This window comes from Balaenoptera ricei, chromosome 8 (genome assembly GCF_028023285.1).
Source record: "Balaenoptera ricei isolate mBalRic1 chromosome 8, mBalRic1.hap2, whole genome shotgun sequence".
In the NCBI taxonomy this organism is placed as follows: Eukaryota; Metazoa; Chordata; class Mammalia; order Artiodactyla; family Balaenopteridae; genus Balaenoptera; species Balaenoptera ricei.
Window position 1 is genome coordinate 63,984,207 of NC_082646.1, and position 24,800 is coordinate 64,009,006.

At 38.6% G+C, this 24,800-nt stretch overlaps 2 protein-coding genes across 2 annotated transcripts; one reads left to right on the forward strand and one right to left on the reverse strand.

The window, feature by feature from the left end:
• The first annotated feature begins 347 nt into the window (after nt 1–347).
• On the forward strand, nt 348–1,291 carry LOC132369820 (olfactory receptor 51F1-like). Its single transcript, XM_059929504.1, is given in 2 exon segments — nt 348–870; nt 873–1,291. Coding segments are annotated over 2 exon segments (942 nt in total).
• Nucleotides 1,292–22,260: 20,969 nt separating this feature from the next.
• Nucleotides 22,261–23,639, reverse strand: LOC132370610 (hemoglobin subunit beta). Its single transcript, XM_059930944.1, has 3 exons — nt 23,484–23,639; nt 23,132–23,354; nt 22,261–22,516 (listed from the first exon to the last, which is right to left on the reverse strand). Exons 1-3 carry the CDS (start codon nt 23,573–23,575, stop codon nt 22,388–22,390), a joined length of 444 nt encoding a protein of 147 aa, XP_059786927.1. The 5' UTR covers nt 23,576–23,639; the 3' UTR covers nt 22,261–22,387.
• Between the last annotated feature and the right edge of the window lie 1,161 nt (nt 23,640–24,800).

The window sequence follows — 24,800 nt, forward strand, 5'->3', positions numbered from 1 at the left end:
CAGAAGTATCCTTCTGTAAAATATTAATAGTATCCTAACTATACTGTTTTCATTGGGTATGCAAAGACTTTTAACTCTTAATGGATCTCTTAAGGGTTTTTGCCTTGGAAAGTGAGAAGTGAAGAAGCAGGATGAATTGCCTTTTGTGTTGCCCTAGATTTGTATAGAAATGCCCTATCTGCCCATGACCATAGAATCATAGAAGTGGAAAATATCTTACCATTATCTAATCTAATCTTTTTTATATGTGTATATGGATATATACTGAAGCCTAGAGATAACAAGTGGGCCCTGTTTTTGCAGGACATGTTCCTTTTCCCCAGGGAAGTCTGCTTCCTTCACTCATCATGCCATCCTTCAACCAGAGCATTTTCCACTCTGCAGTCTTCTTCCTTACTGGCATCCCTGGTTTTGAAACTTACCATGCCTGGATCTCCATCCTACTCTGTTGTCTCTTTGCCATTGCCATCTCAGGGAATGGCATGATCTTGTTTGTCATCAGCACTGAGTTGAGCCTCCATGAACCCATGTACTATTTCCTCTCCATGCTGTCCTTCACGGACCTAGGGCTGTGCCTTTCCAAGTTGGTCACCATGGTGGGTATTTTCTGGTTCAATGCTCGAGAAATCAGCTTTGATGTCTGCATTGGCCATATGTTTTTTATCCATGGTTTCACATTAATGGAGTCCTTGTTACTCCTGGCAATGGCCTTTGACCGTTACACTGCCATCTGTAACCCACTGAGATATGGCACAATCTTAACCAATTCAAGAATCATCAAAGTGGGCTTTGCAATTGTTATTAGGGTGACAACGGTTGTAGTGCCTTTACTCCTGCTCCTTAAGCGTCTGTCCTTTTGTGGAAGTCATGTTTTCACCATCCATATTGTTTCCACCCTGATGTGATGAAGCTTTCATGCACAGACACTGAGATCATCAGTGCATTTGGTCTGGCCATTGTCATCTCTACTGGTGCCTTGGACTCTGTCTTGATCCTTCTCTCCTATGTCCTGATCATCCATTCCATGCTCAGCATTGCCTCCCCAGAGGAGTGGAAAAAGGCCTTTGGTACCTGTGTATCACACATAAGTGCTGTTGCCATCTTCTACATCCCCATGATGAGCTTGTCACTGGTGCCTAGGTTTGGGAAGCATGCCCCTCCCCTTCTGCATACTCTCATTGCCAATATTTGTCTGCTCATCCCTCCTGTAATGAATCCCATAATCTACAGTGTGAAGACAATGCAAATTTGCAAGGCCATGCTCAAACTATTTCTTTCTAAGCTAATTTAGGACATTTTTCAGTGTATTCTTTCTTTACATTGTCTTCTCTGACTGATGTTTGATTGTTCACTAATGTGAGTTACCACCATATACTGATAAATGTTTACATATGCTTTCATTCTTCTGATAATCCAATAATTTACGACTTACAGAGTTCTAGATTGAATTCTTTGAGAACAGGGATTATGTCTTATGTATCTGTAACCCTATACTGCACCTGGCACAGAATAGGACCATGGTTAAAATATGTCTGCAAAATGGACAAATTAAGTCATAAATTGGAGTCCAAAAAGTCTCATCACCTCTAGGGTATGTAACTATCAAGGCATGTCTGATATAATTTAGATCAGTAGAAAAGTCTAGGTTTTAGTAATTCTTAGTTATTGGTAATGATTATTATTCTCCCAAATAGATTATTCATGGCTGAGGACCATGAATAAGTACAATAAACAAAAAGAAATATGAATTAAAAGGATACTTTCCTAATTCTTAAAAGAGTTCTTCAGAGCTTTTGGTAAATGTATTGATATTTTAAGTATCTAATGTCTGGTGATTCGTCTTCTAAATATGTGTCTAATGGGGGAAAGTGGGCAAGAATGCAGTGATGTGTTGTGATATTCAACACATCATTATATATTGCAATGATAATTTAGAAACTACTTAAACATTTACTTCAGATTATTGGTAAAATAAAATGTGAACTGTCATGCAACAAGATAAATATTGATATAGATATAAAGTGATATATTAAGAGAAAAGATAGATTACTATACAGTGTACTTATTGTTGTGTGTATATTTCATGTGAATATACACACAAGTGTACACGTACATGCAAATAAAACATTTGTTATAAAGGTATGGAAAGACATCTTCCAAATGTCAAAATTACTTATCTTTTATAGCTGAATATTGGTTTATGTATACTTTTTTTTTACTTTCCTGTACTTTAAAAATGCTCAATAATGAGGTTTTTGTTGTTGCTGTGTTTTAACTTCAGATAAGAGAATAATTTCTGCTTAACAACTACCTAAAAACACAACTTGTTTGTTCTTCATCTTCCATAGGCTCTTCGTTCCCATGGGTCCTCACAATCTGTCTTCATACTACCCACTGGATACATTTATAATATGACTTCCACTTTCCTTTTGCATCCTTCACTGTTCTCGGTGTGGTCCAGCACCGGGGCATCAAAACCACTTGAAATTCTTTTATAAAGTGCAGATTCCTCAACTCCACCCCAGAACTACTTAGGCACTCTTCAGATGGAGCACAAGAATTTGCATTTTCACAAGCTACCTAGAGGTAATCATGCATATTAGAGTAACACTCTTGTAAGACGTTTTCACTTCTGAATAACCCTAACCCTTGTCCATAGTCTTCAATCATTTTTGCTCTCTCCTACTGAAATATCCACCTGCTTTCATTTATATTTGAACTTTTAAAAATATTTTTTTGTTTTATTATTTTTTGCTGGTATTGCTTTTTTTTTCCTTCTTCCAGGTGCCATTAAGACTCCTTTTTGTTATAGGTAGTCAGGCCTTTCTTCCCTGACTGATTTGAAATTATTTTATTTTTCTCCCAGTTTTACTGGGAGATAGTTGACACACAGCACTGTGTAAGTTTAATGGTTACATCACAATAATCACATACATCATGAAAGGATGACCACAATAAGCTTAGTGAGCAACATCATCTCATATAGATACAGCATTAAAGAAATAGAAAAAAAATGTTTCCCTTGTGATGAGAACTCAGAATTTACTCTTAACAACTTTCATAGATAACATATTTATCATGATGTGTATTACAACCCTAGTACTTATTTATCTTATAACTAGAAGTTTATACTTTTGACTATCTTCATCCAATTCCCCCTCTCCCCATCCCCACATCTGGTAACCACAAATATGATTTCTTTTCCTATGAGAGTGTTTGTTTTTGAAGTAGAATTGACCTATAACACTATGTTAGTTCCTGTTACACAGCATAGTGATTTGATATTTCCATAGATTTCAAAGTAATCACTATGATAAGTCTAGTTACCATCTGTCACCATACAAAGATATTACATAATTATTGACTATATTCCTTGCACTATATATTTCACAGATGTGACTCATTTATTTTATACCTGAAATCTCCCTCATCTATTTCTCTCCTCCCCTCAGCCCTCAAACAGCTTTCCTCTGGCAACCACCTGTTTGTTCTGTATCTATGAGTCTGTTTCTGTTTCATTATGTTTGTTCATTTGCTTTGTTTCTTAGATCCACATGTAAATGAAATCATACTGTATTTGTCTTTCTCTATCTGACTTATTTTACTTAGCATAATATTCTCTGGGTCCATCCGTGTGTGGCAAATGGTAAGATTTTATTCTTTTTTATGGCTGAATAACATTCAATTATATATATTACATCTTTATCCCCTCAAACATTGATGGACATTTAAGTTGCTTCCACATCTTGGCTATTATTAATAATGCTGCAATGAATATAGGAGTACATGTACCTTTTCAAATTAGTGTTTTGTTTTCTTTGTATAAATACCCAGGAGTGGAATTGCTAGATCATATGTTGGTTCTATTTTTAATTTTTAAAAATGAATCTCTATATTTTTTTCCATAGTGGCTGCACCGATTCACATTCCAACAACAAGGCATGAGGGTTCCTTTTTCCCACATCCTCTCCAACACTTGTTATTTGTTGTCTTTTTGATAATAGTCATTTTGACAAGTTTGAGGTGATATCTCACTGTGGTTTTTATTTGAATTTCCCTGATGATTAGACATGTTGAGCATCTTTTCATTTGACTGTTCGTCTGTATGTCTTCTTTGGAAAAATGTCTATACAGGACCTCAGCCCATTTTTTTAATTGGGTTGTTTGTTTTTTTGATGGTGAGTTGTATAAATTATATATTTTTTTGGATATTAAACCCTTGTTGAATATAGTGTGCAAATATCTTCTACCATTCAGTAGGAGGTTTTTCTGTATTGGTAGTTTTTTTTTCACCGTGCAAAAGCCTTTATTTTGATGTGGTACCAATTGTTTATTTTGTCCTTATATTTCTATTGCCTGAGGAGCCTTATCCAAAAGAATATTGCTAAGACCGACACCAAAGAGTATACTACCTATGATTTGTGTAGAAATTTAATGGCTTCAGGTCTTCCATTTAAGTCTTTAATTCATTGTGAATTTGTTTTTGTATAGGGTGTGAGAAAGTAGTCCAGTTTGTTTCTTTTGCATGTAGCTGTCCAGTTTTCTCAGCACCACTTATTGAAAATACTGTCTTTTCCCCATTGTGTATTCTTGCCTCCTTTGTCATAGATTAATTACCCACATAAGTGTGGGTTCATTTCTGAGCTCTCTATTCTGTTCCATTGATCTATGTGTCTGTTTTGTGCCACTACCATGCCATTTTGATTACTGTAGATTTGTAGTGTAGTTTGAAATCAGGGAGCATGACACTTCCAGTTTTGTCCTTCTTTCTCAAGCTGGAGTTGGTGTCCACCATCTGGTGGGTGGGGCTGGGGCTCAGGGCATCCTGGGGCTGGTGTCCACCCACTGGTGGATGATGCTGGGTCCTGGCGATAGTGTCAGCCTACTGGTGAGTGGAACCAGGTTCAGGGGTCTCAGGCTGTGGGGCTTAGGGTTCCTGGAGGTGGTGTCTTTCCACTGGTGAGTGGGCTGGATACACAGCTGGCTGCAGATCCTTGGTAATCTTGAGGTTGCTGTCTACCTGCTAGTGGGTGGGGCTGTGGACCAGGTGGTCCCAGGGCTGGTGTCTGCCTACTGGTGGGTGAGGCTGGGTCTCAGGGCTACTGCTGGCTCACTGCTGAGTGTAGCTGGGTCTCAGTGTCTTGGGAAGCAGGGCCCTGGAGGTCCTGGAGTTGGTGTTGGCCTGCAGTGGGCAGGGTAGTGGCCCAGATGGTCCTGGGGCTGGTGCCTGCATCCTGGTGGGTGAGGTGGGATCTGATGGCTGGCTATGGGGCCCAGGGATCCTGGGGCTAGTGCTGGCCCACTGGTCTGTGGGGCTGGGTCCTGTGGTGGCTGGGGGTTCTGGGGGCCTGCTGGTTGTTGAGGCTGTTTCCCTCCCAGCTAGCTGCTTGACCTGAAGTGTCCCAGGTCTAGTGACCAGGGCTGGGTCCCAGTATTAACAAGCTAAGATGGAGGATTCCAAAATGGCTCTTGCCAAAACCAGTGTCCTCATGGTGGGATGAGCTCCCCAAAATGGCTGCTGCCAGGGTCTATGTCCCCAGGGTGAGTCCCAATTGCCTCCTGTCTCTCTGGGAGATTCTCCAAGAGGATCTGACTTAGGCTCCTTTCAAATCACTGCTTCTATCCTGGCCCTTGGAACTTGTGAGGTTTTGTGTGTGCCCTTTAAGAGTGGAGTCTCTATTTCCCACAGCCCTCTGGAACTCCAAGTAAGTCCCACTGGCCTTCAAAGCTAAACATTTTGGGGGCTCATCTTCCCAGTGTAAGACCCTTGGCCTGGGGAGCCTGATGTGGGGCTCAGACACCTTGCTCCTTGGGGAGAATCTCTGCAATTGTAATTCTCCTCCTGTTTGTGGGTCACCTACCTAGGGGTATGGGTCCTGACTATACCACATCTCCACCCCTCCTATACTCCTATGGTTCCTTCTTTATATCTTTAGTTGTAGAAGATCTTTTCTGCTAGTCTTCGGGTAGTTCTCATTGATAATTACTTTGTAAATTTTTGTGATTTTGGCGTGGGTGGGAGGGGGTGCTGGGGGGATAGGAGGTGAGCTCAAGGTCTTCCTATTCCTCCATCTTGGCTATACCTGATTTGAAACTCTTTGAAAACAGGCATTATACTTTATACTTTGGGGACTGATACATCTTGCACAGACCCAAACTCAATGCTTTATTAATAATAGCTAACTTAATATATGCTTATTAAATTTATTTTTGTATAACTTTGTATATATTCTTCTAACATATTTTGAACATCTTCATTTTGGCAAAACTGTGGGAAGCACTGGGGTGAAACAGTGAACAACAAAGACATTGTCTCCATTCTTAAGGAGTAACTATCTGACTATACATATCTAAATTGAAATGATATTTTAACTAGTTGTTTCTTATTCATGATACTGTGTATACATCATTGTACCAGATATTAAGAGGAGTCATAGTTGCTGGTCTCTTTCTATAGGAAGAGCATGAAATAAAGGGGATATCATCAACCCAGGAAACTCTTAGCCCAATGAGAAAAATTAGCTCCTAGAAATATACTGTTTAACAGAAGAGACAGAATGCACATTCAAATCTAAGCAATAAAAGCACAAATATCATGATTCAAATTTCATGGATGCTCAGTAAAAGTTTTGAAAATGGAGAATTTAAAGGTAGGACAACCATATCTCTTCTTGTGTTTTAAAATAAATGTGTTAGAGAATGTTCTCAAGAAAGCTACACCAGTAATGTACACTGTAATAACAAAGGTGACTGAAGAAGTGTGAGTTACATATAATTTTGTATAGTATAGTCATGCATACATTAGCACAATCCATTTTAAAGTATATTACTTTTCTTTCTCTATAATGTAATACAATTCACAGAAGACTACCTAAGTATACTCTCTTTTCTTTATTCTTACAGGCAATACTTTTCACTTTTCTATTAGCTATGTTTTCCTGTGAACTCACTGTCATCAAATAGAGAGAGGTCTACACCTTTTTACAGCTTTTGTTTTTATTTATAGACCTTATGAAACAATGCTTGTTCAAGATTGTCTGAGTCATGCTGAAAATAATTGCCTGGTTAATCTGATGCAGAATTTGGAAGAGTAAGTGACGAAGTGTTCTGCTGAGACCCTATGAGTCACTGAGGTTCTGTTTGAGAATGTTTCCTAAACTGATATTTCTATATAACTGATAGATTGTGGCCTAGAGGAAAAACGTTATTTTCTTATCATTCAGGTTGATACTTCACCAAGCAGGGAACTGCTGTATATTATGGAGCCTCAAATAAGGTGCCTGAATTCTTCAGTTGCTTCGCAAGGATCTGTAGAAATGTGCTTTTCTAGGAAAGGAGAAAGATTCAATTTCATACTGAGCAGTTTCTGTTACATTATTTAAATTCAAATGCTTTAGAATGCCTGTAAGGTTTTTTGCAACATGCATCCTGCCTGCATGTTCAGTTTCAGTTGCCACTTGCTGTCCCACTTGCACCCAGAGCTCCAGGCATGCTGAATATGGTATTAGTCACTTCTGTTTTTCCCATACTCTGTTCTCCCTTGTCTCCTGACAAACTTGGTGCTGACCTTCCTGCAGGATAAATATATGCCCTTTGATGCTCTCATCATAAATATGTCCTGTTGTAATCATCAAGTTTTATGTCTGTTTCTTCAATGGGCTTTGAGCATTTAGAGGGACGTGACTCAGTTCTATTCTGTACATTACCAGTGCAAAACCCTGGAATGTGATAGATAAAGTGCTTTAAGAAAGAATTAATGACATTTTAAAAAAAGAAATGGAAACTTTTCTTAGAAATGTAAAAAATTCATGCAAGTGTTATTGGAGGCTGATATATTTGTCAGCTGGGTGTGGGGTAGTATGGGGATTAGGAGTGAGCCTGTGCATAGAGCAGGTGGTTTGTTTTGGGTTTTTTACTGACAAATTTACTTTTAACAAACTTTTACCTAGATACAAAGTCAAGGAAGTACCATTCCAATCCCTGCATAGAAATGACAAAAATAACTGTAATGAAGTACGAGGGGAAGGCGGCCCTGAGGTAGAACGAACCCTTGAGAAGCTTCATACTCTGGGGGCCACAGAAAGTCCACCAGGAGTTTTCTGATTAAGATATTTCACACAATCTGCATCATAACTCCTTATATATGCTGCCAATCCCTGAGTAGTAAACCTCCCCAGCTCCTGAGGCCCCTTTCTGGCAAATAGGGCAGGAACGAACACACCTCCATACTGTGTAATAAAACTGCTACATTCAGAGAAAAATATCAGATTTTACCCACACTGGTTTCTTTAAGAGTGAGGAAGATTTTTGTTAACTGCAAAAAGCTCTCATGGTGCCTAAGGAAATTTGTATTTCTGGGGACATAATATTCTAACTGGTGGGGTTCCATTGGTCTATGGGCCATATGTCATGCTGTTTAGAATGATTTGTAAGTATGTTCTTGCAATTGTGAGTTTTCTGGTTAGTTGTACCACATTTCAAAACCATCTCCGAGGCCAGCTGGCGCTACTACTACCACTCACCACCATCCTCATCCTCATCCTCATTTACCATTATTAAATGTCTCCCAAGTACTAGTTATCAGATTAAATGCTTTACAAATGTTATGTTATTTAATCCTTACAATTTAATGCTACTGATATGCTACCAATTTCACGGGAGAAGAATCTAATGTAAAATGCTCACTTGGGGCACCTCATCTAGTTGTTGCTAGTGCCAGCAATTGACCCTAGGTTTGCCTGACCCAACAACCATATCAGTAACTTTCTGTAATTCGAGGAGAGAGAGGAGTCAAGGTATTCCAGCCCAGAACCTGCAGCATGCTCTTACAGTGAGGCTGGAATATTATCTTCATATAAGGCAAGAATTGCTATCAACAAATGGAAGGAGGTACATAAAAGTTTACCCTACAGTACTAGGAGAGAGTCTTCCATCAAAAAACCCAATGTGCACACACACACACACACAGAGACACTTGTTTTGTGGGAATGAAAGAGAGTTCAGTGAGATCCCTTTGTCAGTTTACAACTCTTGGATTTAATTTATATCAAGAAGCATATATTTTCTTCCTGCACTGCAAAATATAGTACAAAGTACTGGGAATATAATGATGAATAAGCAATAATCCACCTGCCAGTAGCTAATTTCTGTCAGAGAGACATTTTCAAATAACTCACAATGGAATAACCACTGTTCTAGATGTTAAAATTAAAAAGGATGTGACTCTAGAGGAAGTACTTTCTTCTGACTTGACTTGGAGAAGGTGATGCCACCAAATGTTTTCTAATGTAACTATTTAACGTTTAAATGTAAATAAATGAGATGTTGAATTTATAAATGGTTCAATGGAGCAAATGATGAGTCTAAAGAATGTAAGCTAATTCAGAGAAGAGTGGGAGGTACATGAATTAAGCAAAGCATATCCATGTGAAAGAACTTGCTGTATTTGGTAGTTGGGTGAATTAGAAAAAGCCCAGGTTGACTATATCAAAAGGTTCCTGGGGTAGCGAAGAGGATTGGTGGCAGTTAAAGTAGGTTGAGGAGATCTCAGCTGCCGTAATAAAGAGATAGAGTTTTGACTTCATGCTGAAGGCAATGAAGAGCTCTGTATGAAGGGTCACGTGGAGATGTATTTTTGAGAGATCACTTTGGCATCAATATGGAGAAAGTTTGGAAACACTTGAAACTCAGGGCAGGGAAATTACTTATGAGAATATTGCTAAGTTCCTGCAAAACTAATGAGAGTGTTATGTAAAGTATTGGTGGTGGAACTGGAGGATAAGGATAGTCAATCAAAGAATAATGTGGAAGTTGCACCTATGAAAGTTTGGAAATTAGATGGCCTAGAGAGTTATGGAAGGCAGAATTCTAAAAGGACTCTCAAGATTCCTGCCTCTTATGCACTTGTTCAGTATAAAACCCATCCTTTGAGTCTGAGTGGAGCTATGAATGTGATGGGATATCACTTATTATACTACATTATATGGCAAAGGGAGTTTACAGAAATTAATAAGGTCCATGATTACTTTACTTTGAGTTAATCAAAAGCAAGATTAGGGACTTCCCTGGTGGCACAGTGGTTAAGAATCCACCTGCCAATGCAGGGGACATGGGTTTGAGCCCTGGTCCGGGAAGATCTCACATGTCACGGAGCAACTAAACCCGTGCACCACAACTACTGAGCCTGCACTCTAGAGCCCACGAGCCACAACTACTGAGCCCATATGCCACAACTACTGAAGTTCGTGTACATAGAGCCTGTGCTCTGCAACAAGAGAAGCCTGCACATCGCAACGAAGAGTAGCCGCTGCTCGCCACATCTAGAGAAAGCCCACGCGTAGCAACAAAGACCCAATGCAGCCAAATATTAATTAATCAATCAATCAATTAATTAATTTAAATAAATAAATAAATAAAGATTATGCTGGGTGGGCCTAACTTAATCATGTATGCCTTTAGAAGAGAATGCAGCAGAGATATTCTTCTGCTGGATTAGAAGAAGCAAGATGTGATGTTGTGAGAAGTCCACCTGGCTGAAACAGAGTAGTCTCTGGGAGTTAAGAGCAATCCCAGACCCCAGCCAGCAAGAAAATGGAGACCGGAACCCTACACCACAAGCAACTCACTTCTGCCAACAACCTGAATGAGTCTGGAAGAGGACCCTGAGCTCCAGATGAGAAGACAGGGCTGGCTGAAACCTCAAAAAGAAACCAGACTTCTGCTGTAAGTGTGAACCATTAAAGTGGTGTAAACCCTTAAAGAGAAATGTGAGGACAGACAAACATTCAATAAGTGGTTCGTGAGGAGAAGAAGCATGCAACAGGGAGGCAGAGTTAATAAGAAAAGGTTTCTTTTTCTTTCGTTTTTTCTTCTTTCCTTTCTTCCTTCCTTCATTCCTTCCTTCATTCCTCCCTCTTGTTTTTCAACAAATTGTTTAGGTTGAGGAAGAAACTGGAATATTTACAGACTGTGGTAATGTTACAAATGAAAGAGAATACAAATTTCAAAAAGAAAGAAGGAAAATTATTGGGATTATTTCATAGTACAAAAAGAGTTCTATATATTCATTTCTTTTCTTAGTGTTTAGAAAAAAATCCACATTCCTTACCCCCTTGATGGTGATAAGATAATTCCATACTGGATCACTGTTATCTTTAAATACTACCCTTTCACATATTATAGCTCACAGTTCAGTGGCATTTTGAAAATATCTGAAACTACATACTTTGGGACATGCTTAGAATTTTTTTCATGTTGATTTTTACCTATTAACTCCTACACAAGTAATCTTCCTGTTCTCTAGGAATTTTTTTTTTTACCATTACCCACACAACTTTCTAATATATAGGTGAGACATAATACTTCTATCTCTTCTGTCAGGTATCAGATAATAAGATAAGTGTATATATATATATATATATATATATTGTTATTCAGATTCTTTTCCATTATACGTTATTACAAGATATTGAATACAGTTCCTTGTTCTACAAAGTAGGTCCTTGTTTTTTAGTTTTTTATTTTTTAATATCTTTATTGGAGTATAATTGCTTTACATTGCTGTGTTAGTTTCTGCTTTATAACAAAGTGAATCAAAAATACATATACATATATCCCCATATCCCCTCCCTCCTACATCTCCCTCCCACCCTCCCTATCCCACCCATCTAGGGGGTCACAGAGCACCGAGGTGATCTCCCTGTGCTATGTGGCTGCTTCCTGCTAGTTATCTATTTTACATTTGGTAGTGTATATATGTCCATGACACTCTCTCACTTCGTTCCAGCTTACACTTCCCCATCTCCATGTCCTCAAGTCCATTCTCTACGTCTGTGTCTTTATTCCTGTCCTGCCACTAGGTTCTTCAGAACCTTTTTTTTTTTTTTTAGGTACCATATATATGTGTTAGCATACGGTATTTGTTTTTCTCTTTCTGACTTACTTCACTCTAATTACCTCACTACAAATAACTCAGTTTTGTTTCTTTTTATGGCTGAGTAATATTCCATTTTATATATGTACCACATATTCTTTATACATTCATCTGGCGATGGACACTTAGGTTGCTTCCATGCCCTGGCTATTGTAAATAGTGCTGCAGTGAACATTGTGGTACATGACTCTTCTTGAATTATGGTTTTCTCAGGGTATGTGCCCAGTAGTGGGATTGCTGGGTCATATGGTAGTTCTAAAAAGTTTTTTAAGGAAGCTCCATACAGTTCTCCATAGTGACTGTATCAATTTACATTCCCACCAACAGTGCAAGAGGGTTCCCTTTTCTCCACACCCTCTCCAGCATTTATTGTTTCTAGATTTTTTGATGATGGCCATTCTGACTGGTGTGAGGTGATACCTCATTGTGGTTTTGATTTTCATTTTTCTAATGATTAATGATGTTGAGCATCCTTTCATGTGTTTTTTGGCAATCTGTATATCTTCTTTGGAGAAATGTCTATCTCAGTCTTCTGCCCATTTTTGGATTGGGTTGTTTGTTTTTTTGATATTGAGCTGCATGAGCTGCTTGTATATTTTGCAGATTAATCCTTCGTCAGTTGCTTCATTGGCAAATATTTTCTCCCATTCTGACAGTTGTCTTTTATTCTTGTTTATGGCTTCCTTTGCTGTGCAAAAGCTTTTAAATTTCATTAGGTCCCATTTGTTTATTTTTGTTTTATTTCCATTTCTCTAGGAGGTGGATCAAAAGGATCTTGCTGTGATTTATGTCATAGAGTGTTCTGCCTATGTTTTCCTCTAAGAGTTTGATAGTGTCTGGCCTTACATTTAGGTCTTTAATCCATTTTGAGTTTATTTTTGTGTATGGTGTTAGGGAGTGTTCTAATTTCATTCTTTTACATGTAGCTGTCCAGTTTTCCCAGCACCACTTATTGAAGAGGCTTTCTTTTCTCCATTGTATATTCTTGCCTCCTTTGTCAAAGATAAGGTGACCATAAGTGTGTGGGTTTATCTCTGGGCTTCCTATCCTGTTCCATTGATCTATATTTCTGTTTTTGTGCCAGTACCATACTGTCTTGATGACTGTAGCTTTGTAGTATAGTCTGAAGTCCAGGAGCCTGATTCCTCCAGCTTTGTTTTTCTTTCTCAAGATTGCTTTGACTATTCGGGGTCTTTTGTGTTTCCATACAAATTGTGAAATTTTTTGTTCTAGTTCTGTGAAAAATGCCAGTGGTAGTTTGATAGGGATTGCACTGAATCTGTAGATTGCTTTGGGTAGTATAGTCATTTTCACAATGTTGATTCTTCCAATCCAAGAACATGGTATATCTCTCCATCTGTTTGTATCATCTTTAATTTCTTTCATTAGTGTCTTCTAGTTTTCTGCATACAGGTCTTTTGTCTCCTTAGGTAGGTTTATTCCTAGGTATTTTATTCTTTTTGTTGCAGTGGTAAATGGGAGTGTTTCCTTAATTTCACTTTCAGATTTTTTATCATTAGTGTTTAGGAATGCAAGAGATTTCTTTTTTTGGGGGGGGCTCAATATAAGAAAGGATATTTTTATTAAGAGTTATCCAATCAAAGCTAGTTGATTTGATTGATCCAATCAAAGCTAGTTGATGAAGTTCCTCATCCCTAAAGAATTTCACCACAATCTGGTGAATGTTTGTTAGGGATATTGTAGAAGGGCTATTAGTCTAAGTGGAAGATCAGATTAGGAGGAACTCAAGAGGCCTTCCAAGCCCATGTTCAGGTTCTAGTAATGATGATCACGTACTTTCTTTGCAATCGTGCCCAGAATTAATCAAATTTACAGAGTTAGAATTAAGCCAGCTCATCTATATCTGTTGTTTAAAGCTGATCTGTTATATTATGGGAAATGCCCAAACACTTTCACATTGTGGAGTCATCCTATACTTGTTTATGCATTATTATTTTCAAGAGGAATATCATTTTTAGAAAATAGTGCAATACTAGATGTATATATTTTCAATGTTTTGTCTAATGACACATACTTATTGAAGGTCAATATACCATCATTGTGATGTCAGATTACAAACACAATGTGAACCTTTATATAAAAAAATAATAGAACACTGGGTATAACACAAGATTATTTCCACTGTAACTTATTTTCCAATTAATTGCATAATTAAATTTCTAACCCTAAGAGAAAACATTCTGATTCAAGCTGCTTTTCGTTATATCAACTGACATGATGAGCAAAGTAGAAATTATCATTAAATAGGCCACAGAGTGTACATAAATATTTTCACAATGCATAGTCTTATCACTCATAAATCTATGTACCTAAATTAAAATCTTTAGTCAAATATCATAATATTAAAATAGTGTAGAAGTTCAGTGTATAATAGTTTAAAGAGACCCAGACAGAAGACAGATTTATTAATTACAAAAAGTTAATATCACTTCCTTAAGCAACTTACAAACATGCGGATACAGCCAACTGTTACAGTCACTATTGCTTATTTCTATATACTGAAATACATCCCTTGTATGTTTTTTTTTTCACACACACACACTGTATTTTATTTTTACAAGAGATAAATAGACTGACACCAAGCATTGTACATGGATGACCACAGCAAAAGCAACAATGATTGCAATTACCAAACATGAAACACACTCATACTATGTCATAATATTGACATTCAGTCCAGTAATCCTCCACTGTAACAGCTCCTTTACTTTGCAGTGAAAATTGATTTGTATATTCTTTGCCTCTGAGTCCTTGTTGGATTTTTTTTTTTTAATTCAGACAGAAAGTCACAAAAATTATACTCATCCTCATCAGTTCACTCAGTCCCATGTAATTAATTTTTTCTTCATCTTGATCTTTTGTTAGCACTTTTATGAGTTCATCAGTTTTTCATTAGAGTGCTGAAAATGCTTATTCATTCAGTTCAGCAGTACAGTCAGTTACCAGAAATCTGTACTTGTCAGAGTCTTTTCCATGAATTTCTTAAAGATGAAACCCTTTTATAGGAACATATTTGCAAAAGCATCAGAGTACACACAGAACTGTCTGTAAATGACAAAAGACTTAAAAATGACCACAGTTAAAAATTTGATGAAAGTTCATAATAATAGGAATGCAAGAGATTTCTGTGCATTAATTTTGTATCCTGCTACTTTACCAAATTCATTGATTAGTTCTAGTAGTTTTCTGGTAGCATCTTTAGGATTCTCTATGTATAGTATCATGTCATCTTCAAACAGTGACAGCTTTACTTCTTCTTTTCTGATTTGGATTCCTTTTATTTCTTTTTCTTGTCTGTTGCTGTGGCTAAAACTTCCAAAACAATTCAACTGAATTTTCATGTAATATATTGAGTGAAACAAGCAAAAATGTATTTTATAGGAAAATGCAATTTGTATAAATTACATAAAATCATTGTGCATTTTACAAGAATACACGAACAGTTTCTAATTACATTAGAAGTGATAACAGTGTAAGGATGAAGGATATATAGAAAAAATAAAATTAAACCTTTTACAGAGTGGTGTTGAAAACCTGCTATAAAGTAAGACTCTGCTTGAATTTCAAAATTATCATCTTTATGCTCGTCACTGAAACAAAAACAGAACAGTGGAAGTAATGTATACAATCTTTCTGTTGGATATGGGAGTACAGAATACATACTCCTTTTGTTTTCCCAGCATCTGAACAAGTTGAAAAATATATCAAATTTATACAGAGGAGAAATTGTTAATCCAAACAATGATAAAGTCTGCCCTACTTCTTTTACTAATTTCATAATCCTCTAAGCACTGCTTTATCATTTGCTAGTCCTAATTGCATTTTTCTCACATATTGCCCTATGTACTCTAAGTGACACAAGCACTCAGTGTAGGCCCGGGGTTGGGGGGGGGGGGGTCAGTTATCAATTGTGTCTTGATTCTTAATCCACTCTTAATTGCCCATTCTGTGATGATGGCTGTAGACTCTGACAGAAGCGCTCCTTTTCAAGTTGGCACACTGTTAAGTTTTGTCAGTAAGGTGTTCTGGAGAGGCACTGGAGGAGGAAGGGGACTCTCTTCCTAGTTCTGCTGTGATTCTCTAGGCAGGATCCTGCAACCATCTCTGTCTCTACAGCTCCAGGCTTCGGCAAGGTGCTCAGCTTCTCCAGGGCCAGCTTCCAGCAACACACATGGCATTGCAGCGGTGGACTGCCAAGGCAGGATCTCTGGTGAATGACTCCCTCTGACACCCCAGGAGTAACTTTGTAATCCAGTGTTGCTTTTCTGGAATTTTCTCATGAATCATTTCTCCCGTTATACCCCCAGGCAGTTTCATAGGAACATCTGAGGTGCAGTTCCTCCATATGGGTGGCCGCCCCGGCACCCCAGGGAATAGATTTTCAATAAATGCTGCTGACATGGCACTTCCCAATGGATGGATGCCTATGTACCTCACTTCAGGTAGCTTTGAAGCCTCAAATTTTTTTTCAACCATGCATTGAGCCTTGGGCATGCTCTCTCTCAAGAGGTCCGGGGAAAAGACCTCTCTCACATTGTTCCTTACTTGAATGCTCTATCTCAGCACTAGGAACAGTGCCTGCTTCCTATATCTTCTATTCTTAGCGATTTAGAGTCCTCTTTACTCCTCAGTAATCAGTCTTCCAGTTCTCCAATCTCTTGTTATAATTAACAATGTTGTTTCTTTCTCCCAGCTGGACCCCAACTGGTACATTCAGCTGTGGCTATTCAGGAATGAACAAATCACACACATCCCTGAATGTAAGAGGTTGGGGAGTGGGGCATAGCTTGTACCAGACAAGAAATAATATTTCTAGTCTTCCCTGGTGGTGCAGTGGTTAAGAATCCGCCTGCCAGTGCAGGGGACACGGGCTCGAGCCCTGGTCCGGGAGGATCCCACATGCCCGGGAGCAACAAAGCCCGTGCGCCACAACTACTGAGCCTGCACTCTAGAGCCCACAAGCCACAACTACTGAAGCCCATGCACCTAGAGCCCGTGCTCCACAACAAGAGAAGCCACCAGAGTGAGAAGCCCGTGCACCACAATGAAGAGTAGCCCCCGCTCGCTGCAACTAGAGAAAGCCCGTGTGCAGCAACGAAGACCCAACGCAGCCAAAAATAAATAAACAAATATTAAAAAAAATAATATTTCTGGTTATGTTTTTTCTCTTTAATGAGACAATTCTTTCAGGCATCATCATTGATATCAATGATGCCACTTCTACCCATATTATTCATAATAATTATAACAAAAATACTATTTCGTTTACATTTGCTGAGCTGTGTGTCAGGCAATGTGAAGTGCCAGATGTTGCAATGAACATTTTTGTGCACTTTATCTCATTTAATCCTTACAATCACACCATAAGAATGATATCATTTTGAGTATTTTACAGGTAAGAAAAATGAAGTTCAGCAAAATTAGCTAATTTTTCACAAGGTCAGAGCTAACAAGTAGTAGAGATTTTTTTCAATCCAGGCTGTCTGATTTCAAAATTATGTTCTGAACTGTTATACTATCTTACTTTACTTGTCAATTAGCAGTGCAAGCATCTCATGAATAATGAGACTGTATCCTCTTGTTGGTGAATTTTTTTTTAATTAATTAATTTATTTATTTATTTATGGCTGTGTTGGGTCTTCGTTTCTGTGCGAGGGCTTTCTCTAGTTGTGGCAAGCGGAGGCCACTCTTCATCGCGGTGCACGGGCCTCTCGCTATCACGGCCTCTCTTGTTGCGGAGCACAGGCTCCAGACACGCAGGCTCAGTAGTTGTGGCTCACAGGCCCAGTTGCTCCACGGCATGTGGGATCTTCCCAGACCAGGGCTCGAACCCGTGTCCCCTGCATTGGCAGGCGGATTCTCAACCACTGCGTCACCAGGGAAGCCCTTGTTGGTGAATTTTTAATTTTAAATATATCCCCCACAGCGTTCACCAAAATTCATATACTCTTATATTCAAATTCATATTCATAGTATATTCTATTCTATTCTATTCTATTCCATTCCAGGCAGTTTTGCTTCAATTCTCTTTCCTATTTACTTGAAATTCTCAGAATACACAAACACATTATTCATCGATGATTTGGCATATGTTATCCTCCCTTTCTATTCTGATTTTTTTCCTCTTCTCCTTCGGACAAGTATCTACTTATCTTTATCACCCATTTCATACCAAGAGCTTCACCCTCTGATCTCATAAAGCCTTGTACACACTCATTTATAGTCACGTGTTAGATGCATTACCTTCAGAATCTTCCCAACTAGATTCAGAATTGGGATGCAGCAGGGGACAAGGATTACTTGAAATTCATATATTATTTCCAGAATCAAACATCCACATAAGTGGGTATTGAATAATAAAATTAAATTGGCATGTGTTGCTGCTGGTAACACTATGTTAATAACTACAAAGGCAGAGAAACCATCAGAGACAGGATAAGGAAGAGAGCAGACCTCCAATCACTTCCTGGATGTAGATGTTAAACCATCCTGAGGACAATGGAATTCCATTTGGTGTAAGCCCATGAAAGAATTACAAGACAGCAGTGAATATCAAGCCACAAAAGCCCCTTTTTACATTGTCTTCAGTCCTATATTTATCACAGTATTACAATACAAGGGAAGAGGTAGCAAATCTACCTCCCCCTGGTTTCTGTCCTTCATGCGGATCTTTATAAGACGACAGAGGAAACTAGGATAAGAGCGGTCAAAGGAGGAGGAGCAATAAGGGCAGTAAAATACATAAGGAAAATCTTAGAAGAACAGTGGTGTCTTTAGGCAGAAGAACTTAGTGGAATTATGGCTGTTAGGTTCTGGACAATTAAAGAGAGAGAAGACATTTACAAGGAAGGCTAAATAAAATAATTGATTTAAATAAAACATAGCAATGATCTAACTCCCAAATCAAACTGCAACTTGAATTCTTTAAGGGAAAGTAAGAACAAGCAGCAGAGTCTGTTTTCCACTTATATTAGCTGTTTAAAACAACTCCAGTCATGGAGTCCAAGATACAGATATATTTTCCCGAGGTCTCAACTAGCCCCTTATTTCTTTATGACTTAAATGCCTGCCCTCCCATGTGAGAGACATCTGAGTGAGAGACGTGAAATAATTTAAATACACCAGTGCAATGAAAAGAAATGTTTTTATTAGGCAGAGGCCAGATGCTCAAAACTCTTCTTTATTTTTCTATATCCAGGTTTGGGGCTCTGAGGACAAAAAGGTCTTTCCTGGAAATCAGGAAAGGGGGCTTAGTGGTATTTGTGGGACAGGGCGTTGGCCACACCAGGCGCCACCTTCTGATAGGCAGCCTGCAACGCCGGGGTGAATTCATTTTTAAGGTTCTCAGCCAGCTCAACCACCAGTACATTGCCCAGGATCTGTGTGGAAGAGTCGAGAAACAAGGGCATGGTTATAGAGGCACCCAGCTTGGACTCAGCATATTTCACTCTCATCCCAAACTGTGCCCCTAGAATATAATATAATCATGACATTCATCCAGAGATGTGTGGTATTATCATCTGTTTCAAAAATTACTTTTCAGTTAGAACTCTTTTGTACATGCTCTAGTGTTCAATTTTAATTCCCCGAGTAGACCATTTCAGCAATCTAATCTATATTTTTCTGGGTAAAGCAGTTATTATTTACTCTTCTCTCCCAGATACACAATATCTTAGTTACCACAGTTTTGGCATTCTTCCAAAAATAATAAAGTAAAATAAAATATAACAAAATAAATTAAAACTAAATTAAATAAATACAATTAAATAAAGCAAAAATGCTCCATGAAGAGCAGAACTCATAAAAACAGAGGTCATACACACAGAATAGTTTAAGAATAGTATGGTTTAACTCATTTAAAAAGAAAAAAAGTCATATTTCTGTCTATAAAACAATAAATTCAGTATAACCATAACTTTGATAAAGGAATTATATTCTAATTATTACAGAACAGGTAATGTCTCAGTTAATAACTTCCTTATTAATATTTCCTCTATTGGGCTCAGATTTTCATTCAGAATTAGCTTTGTTTACCTCATAAGTGGGCTATGGTACTGACATATCAAGAGCAAAGGGACACTTTCCCAAGTTAAATTTGGAACTGTACATCTTTAGAGGCAGAATCTTGGCTTCAGTCTGGAAACCGTTTACAAATATGTAAGGCATTAAATCCTAAAGCTAAACCTTCAGGGCCCTTCTCTGAGGCTCAAGAGATGGATAATCTAGAATATTATGCTGAATTCCCTTAACATTAAATTAGTTTATTTTAAAATGATTATGGAACATAATGCACAGTATTAGTTACTTCCCTTTCTCTCTCATCTCCTTTCTTCTCCCCTCCCTTTCCCTCTCTCCCTGACTCTCTGTCTCTGTCTCTCTCTCCTTGCCTCCTCTCTCTTTCCATCTCTCTTTCTTCCACACACATACCCCATCTTCATTAACACGTACTGAACATAGGCTATAAAGCAACATGGTAGCAGAAAATAGAAATAACCATTGGGTAAATTATCAAATAAAATTGAAATCAAATATTAAGGAACTAATTTTACTTTTAGACTTTTACGGAAGCTCCACTTTAACACGGAATGAAAGCATATAAGAAGCTGCCAAAGTCTCCTTCCATCCCTTGACCTCCTCACTCCCGATGTGGAGACACCAACACCTAGTATATAGTAATAGTTTGAGCTTGATCCAAGTCTTATCCCAGTGATGTTCTCTTGAATTCTCCAGTATTGGAGATTTTCAGGCCCAACTTCTTGTCTAGATTCATTGGCCAGTTTCAGAGGTGAAGGAACAAAAGGGAGTGTAGTAAGTCTTTATATATATATATTTTTTTTATGACCATTTAGAGGGAAGAATGGTACTTTGTTTCCTCATTTCCAGATTGTGAAACCAACAGCCTCTCTTACCCTCTTTCTAATCCTGTGAAAATCTCTTTGTCTCCTAATGTCTGATTCTTATGATGACTTTTCTGTGCTCAGGAGTGTGAAAGGAAACTTCCTAAAATTTTCCTGAGGCTCCTCTGCTTCTGGGATGTGACCAGGTGGTTCTTAAACATACTGTTGGGATGTAAAGCGTTCTCAGTGCCTACTGTGTACAATGACCTGAGAAGGAACAAATAGTACTTAAAAAATCTTCTGCCTTCAGTTAATTCACAATATAGTGGTGAAACAGTAAACTGTAATGCATTGTCTATAAGCTGGTAGTAAAACAGAATTATTATAAAAACACTTTTTATAGACGGAAGCAACATGTTCTGTTTCAGGTAGTCAAGTAAACCTAAAATTAATCAACAGGAACATGATATAGATTTAAAGAAATGCATATGAATTAGAAGGTTCTCGAAATCCTTCTAATGTTACATTTGACAAAAATAATGCTCAAAGATATTTCACTACCTATGATGACACAGCAAATGTCTGATCAGTGGTTTATTTTCCTATATGCTTCCTCAGTGGTTGACTTTCTTTGTGCATTAACACAAAGAAACTCTACGCAATGGTCTATTGTTTGGATTGTCCTCTACTCCCAGGAATTCTAAGACAAGAAATAATTATTCATTCATTGATTATTTCATTTAATAAATATACATTTGCTGTCTATGGAGGACCTACTATAAAAGGCACAGTAGTCACGTAGGATAGTACAAAACACGCAGAAACGCTTACACAGCATGGAGGGTGGATGTGCTTGATAGGAAGAAATGTGAAAAGTGGGTGAAGGTGGGGGTTGTATGGAAAGATTTTCTTAGGCAATACTGGAGAGTTCATTGAGACTACGGTCAAAAGATATGTGAGCAGGTGGTATGTGAGCACTGAACTTTACCTCAAAAGGGAGGGTAGGGTTAATTTTGAGGTCTTTTGGGGCAAGTGAGAGAGGGAGGTTAGGCCTTAGAATGGGAACATCTGATATAGTATAGCATTGCTGCCTACAGCATGCAAGCAACGGAAGTAGGAAAAAAGGAGACATAACAGTACTTTGAGCAATCATTATGTCTCTGACTGAGCACATTATTTTCTGAGTAATTACTGGAAATGGATCAGAGCATTAACCTGAAGTTTCTGTCTTAGGTTTGAGGTCTCCCATACAGCCCCTCTCATGCCGGTATCCTCTCTATATTTCAAACCTTCTTGACAGTTTTTACACTTTAAGATAGAAGTTTCGTCCATTGTTGACTGTGTATGGCCCCCTTCCTTTTCTCTTTTCCCTTGACCTCTTTGTATAAGACACAAAGGCATCCTTTCTGTAGACCCTCAGGGACTTTCCCATATCCTTAGGGGAAAAAATGAGTAAAAGGAATCAGGAAATTGTGCTGAAAGTTCTTTATTAGGCAGAAGCCATACCTTTGAGGGTAGACATTATTTCCCCAAGTTCAGAAAATAGAATCTAGGGAAATATGGTCTTCCAATGGTCACCAAGAAATAGGCCAGGATCTCAATGGTACTTGTGGGCCAAGGCATTAGCCACACCAGCCACGACCTTCTGGTAGGCAGCCTGAAGCTCCGGGGTGAACTCCTTGCCAAAGTGGCGAGCCAGCACAATCACCAGCACGTTGCCTAGGAGCTGTGTGGAAGAGATAAAAAGCAAGAGCATGGTTAGTAGAGGGACCCAGCTTAGAGTAAAGTCTCATCCCAAACTGTGCCCCTAGGGTATAAGCAGAAAGGTAGCTGAAGTGTAGGTGTTACTACTGATGTGAATCCATCCATATCAGCCTGAATTTATATTTAGAAATGTTTCTCTCTTTCTGCCTTAATCCAGAACGTGTTTTCATTTTTATTCTTTAGAACCATTTCAAGAAGCAATACAACATTTTATCCTCCTTGCTTCGAAAGGAAGAGATAAGGGGAAATTATTAGGTAACATTTTTTTAAGTGGATAAAAAAAGAAAGTTTATTTTTAAATTAGACATTCAAAATAAAGTTTGATTAAAAACAGAGAGGGCATTGCAGAGAACAAACAGGAGAGAACAAGAATGAATAAGAGGAGATGATGGCTGTGAGCAAACAGGGTAAAATAAACTAAAATAAACTAAATGGTCCCGAGGAGTCCATAGTGCTGTAACCAGAATACCTCTTCTCCATTCTAAACTGCATCCTGCCATTGAGCTCTCTCCCCATGACGCGAGCTTGACCATAGAAAAGAAGAAGAAGGAGAACATTGAGGGTCCCATAGACTCACCCTGAAGTTCTCAGGATCCACGTGCAGCTTGTCACAGTGCAGCTCGCTCAGCGTAGCAAACGTGCCCTTGAGGTCGTCGAGATGCTTCAGGCCGTCACTAAAGGAGGCTAGCACCTTCTTGCCATGGGCCTTCACCTTAGGGTTTTTCATAACAGCATCAGCGGTGGACAGGTCCCCAAAGGCCTCAAAGAACCTCTGAGTCCAGGGGTAGACAACCAGCAGCCTAAGGGGTGAAAACAGCAAAAGGACAGAGGGAGTCAGCACCTGTCAGAATCTCAGGGGATTGCTCTGTCCCCACGTGCCCAGCTGCCATTCACTCTCCTTAAGCCTGCCTTGTAAGCTGGATACCTACCTGCCCAGGGCCTCACCACCAACTTCCTCCACGTTCACCTTGGCCCATAGGGCAGTGACGGCAGACTTCTCCTCAGCAGTCAGATGCACCATGGTGTCTGTTCGTGTAGTTGCTAGTGAACACGGTTGTGTCAGAAGCAAGTGTAAGCAGCCGCTGGCCTTGCTCTTCCTTTTATGCCCAACCCTGCCTCCTGCCCTCCCTGCTTCTGTGACCAGATTGGCCCAGGCTGGGGTGTGGTTCCACAGGGTGAGGCTTGAATGATGACAGCCATACCTCTCCTTGGCATTCCTGGCACTGACTCCAGGCCTTCAGTCCTCTCTCTGGGTATCTCCAGGTCCCACTCATTCCAGCAATACAAATTGCTACTAAAATCATCATCCTTGGCAAGTTTACTTGTACAATTTTTAGAATCACAATGTAGTAATCTCTTAGAGACTGCCTCCTCTATTTTCTTAGTACACAAATGAAGAATCTGAGGTCCAGAATGTGGAAGGGATTTGCCCACTGTGATTCAACTTAAGACTCTATGGATGGATCATATCCTGTGCCTTCAGAATATGCAAAATTATTACAAGGACAGCATGGATAAAACCTCTGCCCTAGTTCTAAGTATGCATCTCTTTTCTTCTCTTGATTGGGATTAAATCCTTCTGGTAAGAAAACAAATATTCATTCATTCATTCATCTACTCATTCATTTTTTTCTTATTTATGACCAAATAAATAATGATAGAAAAATAGAAATATGAATCGAGAGGTCCTGTGAGATAGTTCCTCTATTAGGGTTTGGGAATCCATAGATGAAAACAGAGATCACTCAGTGTAGTAAGAAACACAAATAAGTAAAAAATTGATCACAACTCCAAGGTTTTAGTAACCCTGAGGGAAGCAATGTTTTCAAAGACTAAAGAGAGGCATATAACTTGTTTCTTCCTGGACTGACGTGGGAAAGGGTTTGGGAGAACAGAGAAGCTTCTCCGTGATTTAAAAGGAGGGGTAAAAATGTGGAAAGGCATTCTAACCTTGGCTCAGATTATTTGTTTTCCTCCCCTAGGCCACTAAGAATGCTGTGTTTATAAAAATTTCTCTTATTTAAATTCATCACCCATTATTCTATTTTCTCTATATATTTTTGTTTGTTTGCTCCTTCTTTTACTAAAATTTATTCCTCTATAGGTACAGCTCTTCCAATATTCCTTCTTCCTCTTTTTTCTCCATGTAATAAATCCTGTTAACTTCTTAGGCAGGAAAAACTTCTCTATAAGTATAGAGTTTTGCTTCTTACTATTAAAAAATTCAATGAAAAAAGCAAAAGCAG

Excerpts from the sequence above, each read along its gene's own strand:
- LOC132370610 (XM_059930944.1), bottom strand. The coding sequence starts at position 23,575 with ATGGTGCATCTGACTGCTGAGGAGAAGTCTGCCGTCACTGCCCTATGG. Across the intron at positions 23,355-23,483 it reads GGTGGTGAGGCCCTGGGCAG|GCTGCTGGTTGTCTACCCCT; the intron begins GTAGGTATCCAG and ends TTCACCCCTTAG. Across the intron at positions 22,517-23,131 it reads TGGATCCTGAGAACTTCAGG|CTCCTAGGCAACGTGCTGGT; the intron begins GTGAGTCTATGG and ends TCTTCCACACAG.